Source organism: Acanthochromis polyacanthus, chromosome 7, assembly GCF_021347895.1.
Source record: "Acanthochromis polyacanthus isolate Apoly-LR-REF ecotype Palm Island chromosome 7, KAUST_Apoly_ChrSc, whole genome shotgun sequence".
Taxonomy (NCBI): domain Eukaryota; kingdom Metazoa; phylum Chordata; class Actinopteri; family Pomacentridae; genus Acanthochromis; species Acanthochromis polyacanthus.
In genome coordinates, this window is record NC_067119.1 from 9,328,554 (window position 1) to 9,341,212 (window position 12,659).

Consider the following 12,659-nt stretch of genomic DNA (forward strand, 5'->3'; position numbering starts at 1 on the left):
CAGCTGTTCAGTCTCAATCTCTTGAGTTCCCCTCACATTGTGGGTGTGGAAATGCTCTTACTTTCATTATTAAATATAGCCGTGAATTCACCTGCTGATTTCCTATGATCATCTAAGAATTTGTTCCGACCACATTTGTTCCTTGAAGATGATGGTTCTCCATTATCCTTCAGGTTTTAATAATGCATTGGATGGTTCTTAACCTGGTTTTAGTAGTTTCAGAAATCTTCTTTGTTATTTTCTTTGCTTGATGCAGGCCAATAATTTGACTCATTTGAACCAGATGAACATCCTTTCCATGACCATAGGATATGTCTTCTGACATGGTTGTTTAAGAAATGAGAAGCTCCTCACTGCATCAGCTAGGGTTTAAATAAGTTTTTGTAGCTGAAACATATTCATCACTGCAGTAATTATCCAACTGAAGGCTTTTACCTGTTTGCTTAGTTAAATCCAGGTGTCGACTTTTTGTTTGGACAAGCAGTGTTCATAATATTAGAAAATATAAGATTTGAAACCCGAAAAATGACTTTTATTGCACTGAGAACTGTTTTGAAGTTTACACAAGCACAAATGATGCACCATTCAATTTAGATATAATGAAAATATAGAGAAGTGATATAATTTGGAATCATTCTGGTGATATTGCACAGAACGTCTATTGTATACTGTCCTTAAAATGGACATAATCAGAACAGATTTAGAACGGCGTTTGCTGTATAAAAGGAGCCACAAACTAAATAGGAGGACTTAAAATTGGAAATACGTCCACATACAGCAAATGCAGTATTTTATACATTTGCAGAAAATGCCAAAAGTGAACTGGTTCCACATCAAGACTGTCAGTTAATCAGCTCGGCTCCATGTTATGACAGTCTATAAATAGTATTTATCCTTTAAAGTATTACACAGACTTTTGTGTTGTCGCCCCAAACAGGGTGGCATCCCGTAGCCGTCGGTAATCCCTCCCAGGGTCCTGTAGCAGCAGATGATATGCAGCATTAGGGGAGAGAAAAGGGAGGATTGGGGGGAGGATTGTTGAGCTGTGCCTCTGTTACGTGTCTTGTAGAAGCAGACTGGAGAAGAGAGGAGGAGGAGGAGGTATCTGACGTAGGGAAACAGCAGAAAACCCCCCAGGCGAGGTTTGTATCAGCCACATGCTCCGGCTGGTCCTCCCTGAACCAGGCCTTTTGTTATGCTGATTTACTCGGCCTTTTGTCCAGGATGTTGATGGAGCGTGCGTGAGGGAAGGGGACAAGAAAGAAAGAGTTGCACAGTTTGCAACATAGCACCAACTTCATCTAAAATATCACTTATAGCAAATTCCAAACACAGAAAACAGTAGTAGTATCACAGAATATCCTACTTCTTCTCAGAAAATGCTCTATTATTCATGAGATCTGGTGAGGAAGTAGTTGAGGAGCCTGTAAATGCAGTGCCAAATCAAAACACAATGAGATTCTGATGTAATATGAATTTAAAGTGACAGATTTGCAATTTATTGAGAGCATCAAAACTTTGTGTTGATCAACTAATTGATTAATTGTCTAATTGCTGCATCTGAATGAAAGAAATGAATGACAGCAGTTATAGTAGACATGAAGGGAAGGAAGAGGGCAAAAAAAGACACATGGAATGAAGGAAATGCAGAGGAGGGAGGAGGTGATGCTGGCACCTGTCAGGATGAGAAGTGAACCTAATCAAGGGTATAGTGGAGTGAGATGAGAGCACAGAGAAAGAGAGAGAGAAGATGACAGGAAGGGTGTCCCTCTTCCTCGTAGTCCAACCCCCCAATTTTGACGTCAGAGGCTGAGAGACACAAAACAAGCCGCTCTCAGCTGAGCTCCTCACTCGCTTTCTCACTCCGGCGCTCACTCTCTCCACTTTACATCCACGCCTGAGCCTCGGACACGGCGCAGCACTTGCCTCGACACCCGCAGTCATCTCCACACCAAAAAAAAAAAAAGAAAGAAACAGAAAACGGCAACACTGCAGCAAGACAAGCCACTTTATGTCTCTCACATCTCCACGTCCATTGTGAAGGAATGCCTACTTTTGTGTGAAATCTGCCGACAGAGGGGGGGGGGAAAGGGGAAAAGAAAAGGAGCGCTCCGGCTCCCCGACCCCCAGACCCAGAGAGCAGCAGATGTGACAGAAGAGCAGCAGAGGCGTAGAGGGAGAAACTCAATCCCACCCCTCCTCATCTGGGAGAACAATACCCAGCCTGCAGTTGGAGAGGGTCAAGCTTTTGTCCCCACGCTGCCGCTTCAAGAGTGAAGAGCGGACAGACGCGCTGACACATTGACCCGCCGCTGAGAAACAAGAGGGGAAGACGGCGGACAAAAAACCAGCCGCTGCACTCTGCTCACTTTGATTCAGTACTTGGACAGTTCCCGAGCAACAGCCGACCACCGCCGCTGTGTGTCTGCGTGTCGCTTTCATGAGCGATTTGGTTTCGGAGACCAAGAACCGCAGATGCAGCCGCCGTGTTCCCTCCAGCTCGGCCCCTGTGGCCCCTCGCCGTCCCCGGGATCGCAGGGCGGCACCGGCAGCCTCCAGCAGCTGGAGGAGAAGCTGCTCTTTGAGAAGTTTTGGAAGGGGACTTTCAAGGCTGTGGCCACCCCGAGACCAGAGAGCGTCATCGTGGCGAGCATCACCGCCCGCCGGAGAGTGACTGAGTGAGTTTGAACTTTTTCCCTCAATTTGAAACGTATATGCTTCCCAGCAGCTTCGGTTTTGACGAGAAAGTCAGTCAGCAAGTGCATGTGCTGATTCGGTTGCTCAACAATTGTGTGGATTCACTGGAGTCATCATGGTTGTGTGATCATGCTGAGACATTAGCAGACAGGAGCTTTAGATCCTAAAGAGCTCGTCTTGTACCAAATAGAGCCAACAAAAAGTGCATGTTTTTGGTAATTAACAGATCAAAAACTGGTCTGAATGTAGTGAAACACAGCCAGAACAGCAGCTATAGGTTGCAAAATTTCACTTTTCTGCCCTGTTTTGACCTAAATGCCCTCATCATCACATCAAGTTTACATCCATGTCGAGGTTAAGAGCTCAAATGTGTCTTTGCTTTTGATTTATCACCGGGCACTGTGGTGATCTCTCCCTCACTTATCTATGCAGTCACATGTGACATGCAGCCAAACACAGCTGGCCTGAAGATGCTCGGTTATTTACCCTTTAAAGGTCATGTGACAGCATCGTCCTGCCTCTAATGTCAGACTTGTCCCTTCCTCCCTCTTGTGACATGGCTTTGTGCCAGGGCCTCCGTGAAAGGCGCAACATGTTACGTGTTTGTTCTCCCCACTTTCATCCTCGCCACCAAAAGGTTAGCTGCAGCCCTCGCAGCCTCGGAGGGGAAGGATGAATGTCTGATGCCTTTTATTTATTTATTTATTTTTCATCTCCTCCTACGTGCCCCTGGTGCCTTGTTTTGGTCCCATCTTTGCTCCTTTCTGCATCATCAGCCATCATCTGCCGCCTTTGACAGCTTTATCCCTTTCATCAGGCTCTGTTCTGTCAGCAGTTACCCTGCATTTTGTTTGGAACAGCACATGTGCATGTAATAAACCTTCAAACATGTATAATATTTGCACAGACTCACTCAGAGAGACAACATGCATACTTACCTATTAAATAGCGCAGCTTGCTTGGGTGACCTTTGAATGGTTTTGACACCCACTATCAACTTTCTCTCATGTGAAATTAGCTATGTTAATGAGGATTAGAATGGCCCATTTCATCTTACATCGGCACAGGCAGTGGAGGGACACAGTGAACCAAATAATGTGTCTTTAATGGCTTCTATTACAGCAGGATCATAATGCTGCACATGGCCTGGTTATAAAGAATTTTATTAGCTTGTAGGATATGACCAAAAAAAGAGACTTTTATCGCAGGAATATGAGCAAATATGCCTTCGTTCCATTGTGCTCTGCAATCTCGCCAAATAATTGCGGCTTCAATTTGGGTGTCAGTCACCCATAGACGGGTGCAAATGATAGATTCGACTCTATTCGGGAAAACTGGCACACAGGAAGAAGAAAAATGAGAAATAAAGTAAATGGAGCCGCAAAAAAGCTAGCTGCCATAAACTGAGCAACCTTTTGGAAATAGCCAGAGACTGTGGAGCGGGGCCCAGCTGTCTCTTCAACTTTAGCCTCCCTGGGAAGGAAGCTCTCCTCAAGTGGGCTTTTTTGCCCCTCCGCTCGGGTGACAGTGACAATGATGGCAGCGTGGCAGGGGCAGGCGAGAGCGAACGTCCCCAGAGAGCAGACATAATGTTGCTAATTCGCCTGGGTCTTTTCTGTGACAGACAACAGCAGCGTCCCTGCAGTCCTGTGTTTGCCTCTCCTCCTGCTTCTGTGTGTGTTTACAGGCGGAGGGGAGGAATACAGCGGGACTTTTTGGGTGATACAGATTGTAAATAATGAGTGAAACACAACAAACAAACAGAATACGGATGCAGGAGGAGGCTCGAGCATCCCGCCGCGCTGTTAGTTTTTAGCCGAAGCGGAGTGCGACTGGGGAATGCTTAGACCATCAGAATTCATGGCCTCAGGCTCGCTCCTCTTCGAGAGGAAGCATTATTATTCACTCTGGATGACTGAGGGGTGATGAACAATTGCAGCGAAAGCGAGAGGGCATTATGTACAACAAGAGGAGATGGAGGGAACACAGGGAGAGCCACGGGGAGATGTTTCATGTTCAATCAGCACGACTCTTCTTGTTTTCCTTTTCCGTTCTCCTTCGCCTTTCCCTCCTGAAATAAAAATGCGAGAAGGCCCCGATGGCCACAGAGGAGTAATTAGAGTTTGCTGTCGTCCCTTTGTCCTCCCCTCTCTGTCCTCCCCGTCTCCCCCTCTCTTCAGGCCGGAGGAGGGGAGGAGTTCACCGGCTCTATGCAGCGGGGTGGAGTTTCTCTCAAAAACCATTATGACCCTGCAAGCTGTTTTGTTCATGGGGGGGCTCCTCATTAAAAATGCAGGCTGGCTAACTTCAGGTCGCGTAGCGCGTGAATTGGACTGTGTGTGTTTGCGTGCATTCATGTGCATCTGTACTGGGGATGTTTTCGAGCAATTGCGAGGGTTTGAAACGAGGGTGCAAGCTTGTGTGTGTATATGTGAGTGTGTGTATGTGAGTGTGTGTATGTGTGTGTGGCTGCCCTGTTAGTGGGGTCTTGTCCAACTCTGTGGCAGATGGCAAGCTTGAGAGTGCCGAGGAAGGGAGGGGGAAAGTGTGTGTGTGACTGGTAGGGGGTTTCAGGGCTCTTACCTCAGCAGATGCTGGTTTAACGAGGAAGAGAGGGAAAGGGTTTGGGAGGGCTTGTACGCTGACAGCACCACTGGGAATATACAGCCGGCTGGACAAAATACCAGGAACACCTTGAATAGAATGTAATGCGCTTCGGCTGCAGCATCCAAACTGACTGTAATGTTGGAAAACAGCTGAAACAGTTATTTTGAGTCAGTATTCCAGCTTCTCAAATGAGAAAATGTAGGCTTTGGTTTGTCACAGATCATTGTAAAGTGAAAATATAGTCGTGAACAAAAGCTTACAATCACTCTTCAGGACCATGTATATCATATATATGTCAGTTTGGAGTTACCAGTGACTCTGATAACTCATAATGGTCTATGATGGAATCAAAGAAACATGTTTCTTCAATCACTTTGATTCGTTGATACATTTATTGTAGGTCTTCTGGAAATATGTATGAATCTGCCTGGTCAAAAATATGCATATATCAGTTTCAATTACTTGTTTTGGTGATGTAGAAACTAGTGGTAATCAAATTTTCTTTGTCGCATGATCTCATAACCTCTTGTGAGTAATTACATTTGACTACAGCTGGTGACTCCTCTGAGCCAATTTGAACAGGGCCCATTTGATAACCTCATTAGACCTGCTCACAAATGCTACAATATGAGCACATGTCTGAAAAAGCAAATTGTTAACTTTAGCAACTCAGAATAGTTGTTTTAAAGATGCTTCAGATCCCAAAATCATCTGTGCAAACAATTGTAAGTATACAATGCATGCTACGGTTGAGTCACTGCTGCAACCAGGAACAAAATGCAAAATATCACCTGTTGCAGAGAGACAGTTGTTCAGGATGATCAAGAGTCAACTAAGAATCACCAAAAAGCAGCTCTGCAGTGAATTAGAAGCTGCTAGAACACAACTATCAGTGTCCACAGTCAAGCACATCACCATCACAATACTATGAAAGAAAGAAGTCCTTCCTCCACATTAAGGCTCGACTAAAGCTGCAGCTGCTGTTCACGTAGGCAAACAAAAGGCCTTCTAGACGAACGATCTGTTGTCAGATGAAACAAAATTGAGCCATTTTGCCACAACGACCAGAAACATGTTTGGAGGAAAGAAGGTAAGGCCTTTGACCGTACGAACAAACCTACTGCCAAGCACGGTGGTGGCAGCATTATGCTTTGGGGCTGTTTTGGTGACAGTTCCATTCCATTTACACAAAGCAAACGAAGCAATGAAGAAGGAGGATTACCTCCACATTCTTCAAGAAAACCCAAAATCATCAATCAAAAGGTTGGGTATTAGAGGCAGCTGGGTTCCCACAGGACAATGACCCCAAACACACATCAAAGGGGATCAGACAAATAGCTACATCAGGCTAGAACTGGCTTTCCCTAAGTCTGGACTTAGTCCTGATCACACCAAGAACCTCTGGATGGTGATAAAGAAACAAGTTTGTGTCGGAAAGCCACCAAATTTTGTTGAACTGCACTGTTTCTGTCAAAAGGAGCAGTCAAAGATACAACCAGATGCTTGTGAATGTCTGCCTGAAGCTACTGATTTAAAAAGCACATTTAACAAAATATTAGCACTGTTATATCTCTATGTTTGACTCGGAAGATTCTGTCATATTTAGAGAAAACCTATAATAAATCTATGAAAGAACCAAAATTGGACAAGTTTTTTGTGTTTTTCAGTTTGTGGTTTAGAGGATGGCACTGCATTGTTCAATGCTGATACTGGGGTTTAAAAAGATCAGATGACGTATCAGATGTCATGACCAAGATGGATTCTCAGCAGGACTTTTCAGTGCTTTTTGGTGTTGAGTCTTGTCTAGTAATAATCTGTCTTATTCTACTATATACACAATAAGCTAATATCATCCTGACAGTTCACTCACACACACAGCTGAAGTAAATATGGTAGTTCTGTTATCTAGTATGAATGGACAGTCTCTGTGCTAATTCTACTATTTATCATTGTTTCCCCTTCCAAACTGATTTGACTGACCTGTGAATTTGTTTACATCATGTTTGATTGTGTGACTGCTCCCATTTTTCGGTCATTTTATTGATGCTTTTGTGTCCACCTCCTGGGCATCTGGTTTGTACAATTTGCTCAACAAAATGCCTTGGTTTTGAATCGTCAGCTCCTGCTGTTTCCAAAGAACGCTGGAACACACAGCAGCCACACATACAAGCAAACACAAGGCATAAAAAAACAAAAACACATCTCAGAGAGTAGGAAGAAATGAATCCAGGATATGAAGTCTCAGAAACATCAAGGAGAAGCAGTCGGCGCTCCCCCTGGGACGAAGCATCTCTCTCTTCCTCCGTGTCTCTGTGAGAATGACAAACATGATTTAGTGACGGACGAGGGGTTTGTCTGCCGTTATCCATCTCTCTGTCTGCGCTTCTGCTCTCTCCATCGCCGAGTATCTTTGCCCGACTTGTCTGCCTCCCCTCACATCAGTGTCTCTCTCCTTGCCTCTCTCAGTATCTTTTCAATGCGCGTTAACTCGGCCTCTCTGCGTCTGTGTCATATTACTCAGAGAGCGCAGGATGCGGCTGCTGAAGCATGCTGACAAGAGAGCAGGAGATGATGCCAACTCCCCAGGCAGGAATCGGACTTATCACTGAAATGGATTCATGCTTCATATTGAGACCCAAATCCATTTGAATCCAACCACTGTTTGCCGTTTAACCCTTGATGCACTGTCCTGGTGCGTTTTACAGTGGAATGGATTTTGTCTGGAATGGGAACAGGAAATATATCAGAAATGTTGGACTTCTGTTTGGTTATTTAACATGCATGGCTAATCCATTTGAATCACGGCACCTCATGCACCCTAATGGCATTTATCTGTGCATTAGGAAACAGTTAAGTTCTGAATTTTGAATGAACACTTGAGACTTGTGCCTGGTGCAAACTGGTGGCCAGTGTGAATACATTCAAAGGAAAGTCCTTTATTCTCTTTTCTTACTTTCTGTTAGTAGATTCATTCTGCTCGGTCCGAAGTCTGTGCATTTTTGATTTATGCCAGTTAGAAAACTGTTGGAAGCAATTTAACTGTGAAAGTGAAGCACGTATGATGGACACGGTGTCTTTGAAGCTCTTAGATAAACAAATTTCCTCAGTGTCTATCACTCAAAGCAAAATTGGACCTGAGATTCAAAAGACTGGAGGCAAACAACACATCTAAATGTTTGACAGAAGGCTAATCCATTTGAATCAAGTGACTTCATTGCATTTATCTGTGCATTAGGAAACGTTTGAGGAAATGTAGATATTAATCCATACATACACGCATATTGTATGGTGGTGAAGACTGGTAGCCATTGTAAAGACATTCAAAGAGTAATTAAGTATTCTTTATTTCTTGTTCATAGATAGCTGCCTCATTCTGCATAATCGGAAGGCTCTGCACACTTCTTTGTGAATTATGCCTGTTAGACTATTGAAAGCACTGTAACTATGACAAAATGAAGGCACATATGATAGACGGTTCTAAAAATAAACTGAGTTTCTCAACATTTATCGCTTAAAGCAAAACTGGACTTGAAAAATCGATGAGATTAAAAAGGTCGGAAGCAAACGGCACATGTAAATGTTCGACAGAAGGCTAATCCATTTGAATAAAGAGATCTCATCGCATTTGGGAAGCATTTAAGGAACCAAAATATTAGCAAAATTCATATGTATGATCATAATGTGGGTGGTGCAATCTGGTAGTTAGTGTAAAGACATTCAAAGGGGTAGGATACACTACTGTTAAAAAATTTAAGGTCACTTAGAAATGTCCTTATTTTTGAAAGAAAAGCAGACTTTTTTTTCAATGAAGATCACATTAAATGAATCAGAAATACAGTGTAGACATTGTTAATGTGGTAAATGACTGTTCTAGCTGCAAACGGCTGATTTTTAATGGAATATCTCCATAGAGGAACAGAGGAACATTTCCAGCAACCATCACTCCTGTGTTCTAATGCTGCATTGTGTTAGCTAATGGTGTTGAAAGGCTCATTGATGATTAGAAAACCTTTGTGCAGTTATGTTAGCACATGAATAAAAGTGTGAATATTCATGGAAAATATGAAATTGTCTGGGTGACACCAATCTTTTCAACAGCGGTGTATATTCTCTTTTCTTACTTTTTTATAAATGGATAACTGCAAGATTCTGCACAATCTGAAGTCTGTGCATGTTTCTTTTTTCTCTTTTTTTTGGTTTATGCCAGTTAGAAGACCACTGGAAGCAATTTAACTGTGAATGTGAAAGCAGGTATGATGGACGCAGTGTCTTTGAAGTTCTAAAAATGAACTGATTTTCTCAATATCTCTCACTTAAAGCAAAATTGGACCTGAGATTCAAAAGATTGGAGGCAAGCAACACATCTAAATGTTTGACATCCATTTGAATCAAGACACCTCATCATATTTATCTGTGCATTAGGAAACACTTAATGACATATAGATATTTGCTAAAGTCGTACATACAGACATATTGTATGTGATGCAAAGCCATTCAAAAGGAAGTCCTATATTCTCTTTTCTTTCTTGTTGTTAGTAGATAGCTGCAATGTTCTGCACCATCTGAAGTCTGTGCAGGTTTTGTTTTTTTTTGTTATATGCCAGTGAGAGGACCATTGGAAGTAATTTAACTGTGAGAAAATGAAAGCACGTATGATGGATTCGGTGTCTTTGAAGTTCTGAAATAAACTGATTTTCTCAATATTTATCACTTAAAGAAAAATTGGACCTGAGATTCAAAAAGTTGGAAGCGAACAACACATCTAGAATTTTGACAGGAGGCTTACTGTGTTAGAGCAGTTACAGAGGTGCTAAATTATAGTTTGGGTGAAGACCTCTGCTGAAAATATGAGCTTTTTAGTAACTAGGATGGAGTTGTTTATAGATGAAGATCAAGGCTTTTTTAAAATTGTATTTGTCCAACAGGTTTTTAAAGAGCTTCCTCAATAGAAAGATGCATAAAAGCTCCCCTCCAAAAAACCACTGAATCGTTTAGCTGGCATAAAAAGAACTTTCACCAAGGTCAAAACCCCTCGTGCGACTAAAGCAAATTAAAAACAAATTTTAAGAACAGAAAAATGATGCTCTGTTTAGCAGAAGTCACCAAAATGTCAAAAGTGCCGTTAGAGGAAACAAAAATACTCGGTGCAGTAATACAGCAAATTACTGCACTGTCTCTGAGAGGAGTGACTCAGGACATCTTAATTGTGTCCTGTTTTCTGTTCTGAAACACAAAATGTTTTTGAAAGTGGCAGCAATGATTTTGATCTCTTTAACTCTCCTCCAGGAGACCTTTTGTGGGAAAGTAATGTGCTGCAGTGGCTGTTGCTGCTCTTGTGAGTGATCATTGCAGAGCAGCAGGACGGAGGACGGTTTTATTAAAAGTGAAGCTAAACAGCAGCCACTGTGGCCATAAATGACAAATACTGAATGATACGAAAAGTTAAACAACAGCAGATGAAAAACCAGAGAATAGAGTGAAATCGGTGAGATGATTCAGCAATATAAAGTTATATTTAAACATGTCTGTTATTGTCAAATGACAGCAGCCACTTTAAACTATAAACTAAACCAGATCAAGTGTTGGTGCTTAACGTTTCTCTCTGGTCATTCACTAAACCCCTGAAAAAACATCTCTGTTTATCAATGTTAGAGGTTTAGAAGCTTTTTTCCCCATGAAAATAATCCATTCTTTCCTTAAAATAAAACTCTGCATCCTCCAGAATTTGCAGATCTGTGAGGTCTCTTCACCTGACCTTAGCGTGTTGCACCTAGAGCACACCTTCGACAATGGCAAATTGTAATATTGATAATTCTGCGTAATATTGATAATTCTGCCATACACTTTGAACAGGACACCAATTCTAAAGGACTATAATGCTACAGAAAATCCCATCTTGCAAGTTGATAGGATTGTCAAAGTGCAATCAAGTCAAAAAGTGTAGTCAGTTCCTTCATTTTGATGCATGAAGTGGTATCATAAACAGTTTTTTCCATCAAATATCCTTTTATTTTTGCTAAATGAAGTTGTCACTAGGTCACTTCATGTATGAAATCCCAGAAGTCTGAGCGCATGTTTCTGAGACTGTTTCTGAGGTGGAAATACTCAAATAGTCATGGTATTTACTGCGTATTTCGCTCACAATTTGTCAGCCTGCATATAAAAAACACCATATTGAGATGTTAACATCAAAAAGTTGACTTCTCTGCAGGGGATCTTTAAAAAGAGTGTCTGTTTTACATGGATTCATCATTTTCTGTCGCTTTAACTAACAAATCATAATTCCTTGTAATGCTAAGTGATGCTATCATGTAGCCCATAGTGAAGGCAACCTGCAGAGGCCGGCCGGTCAGTTCTGTTGCTAACAAAGACATTGCAACATGCATAAATCTCTTCACCTCTGTTGTACTAAGTCAGATCCCTTCAGAATCCTGCAGCAAATGGGTATTATTTAGTAGAAGGTTCAGTGAAAGAATTTGTTCACTTTATCAACAGGCCTCCCCAAAAAAACCTGACAGAAGAACAACACATTAAATAATAAAAGGCAATCACAGGCCCGCAGCACGAAATGACTGCAATATATCATCAGTGAGGACTTTGAAGGTGTTATTGATGAATGTCAGCGACTCCACAATTACTTCAAAAGGTGATATTTGTGGCTTTTAAAGTTCACTTTGACATTTCGAAATTTCACTATCATCTCTGTGTTTGGAAAGGTGCCGGCCAACACCGTGAGAAATTAGTTTCATGGTAAAACCCGCTGATTTTGACAGATGATCTTCTGCACTTGTGTGCAAACTTGTGATAGATGTTTAATGTAGCCCGAGCACGATGGCCGGAAAGTCTGTGCCTGAAAGCAGCAAGTCCCAGTGAATGGAAAGCTCAAAAGAGGCTTTAATATTTGAATCCAGCCAATCTCTCTCCTTTTGTCCTCGTACACAAGCTTGGTGATGTGATAGAAGGCTGTGTGTTTGTTTGGGTTTATGAATCCGGGGATGGAGCTGCTCTGAATTCTTCTGGGCAGCGGACACACAAACACACACACACACACACACACACACACACACACACACACACACACACACACACACACACACACACACACACACACACACGTACATCTTATTATTACTGTGTGCAGCGTGTGAAGCCCTGAAGGCATGAATGTGAGGAGGAGCATGCCTACAACAGAATAGCACATGAACTGTGTGCGTAATTGTTGCAGGTTTGCATTGTTCGCTGCTTTGCTCTTCATGCCTTCCAGGCAACATGGATAAAATATAAAGAGCTGCTTGTAACATAAACAGAAATTAAGTAAGAACAAGAATAGTACAAAAAAAAAAAAGAACGCATGA

At 42.2% G+C, this 12,659-nt stretch overlaps 1 protein-coding gene across 1 annotated transcript in view; it reads left to right on the forward strand.

Moving 5' to 3' along the window:
• Positions 1-1,837: 1,837 nt before the first annotated feature.
• Positions 1,838-12,659, forward strand: part of srrm4 (serine/arginine repetitive matrix 4) — a 74,895-nt gene continuing 64,073 nt past the window's right edge. Inside the window, exon 1 of the mRNA XM_022208446.2 lies at positions 1,838-2,678. Within this exon, the coding sequence (XP_022064138.2) occupies positions 2,476-2,678 (203 nt within the window). The 5' untranslated portion in view covers positions 1,838-2,475. The remainder of the gene's footprint in view (positions 2,679-12,659) is intronic.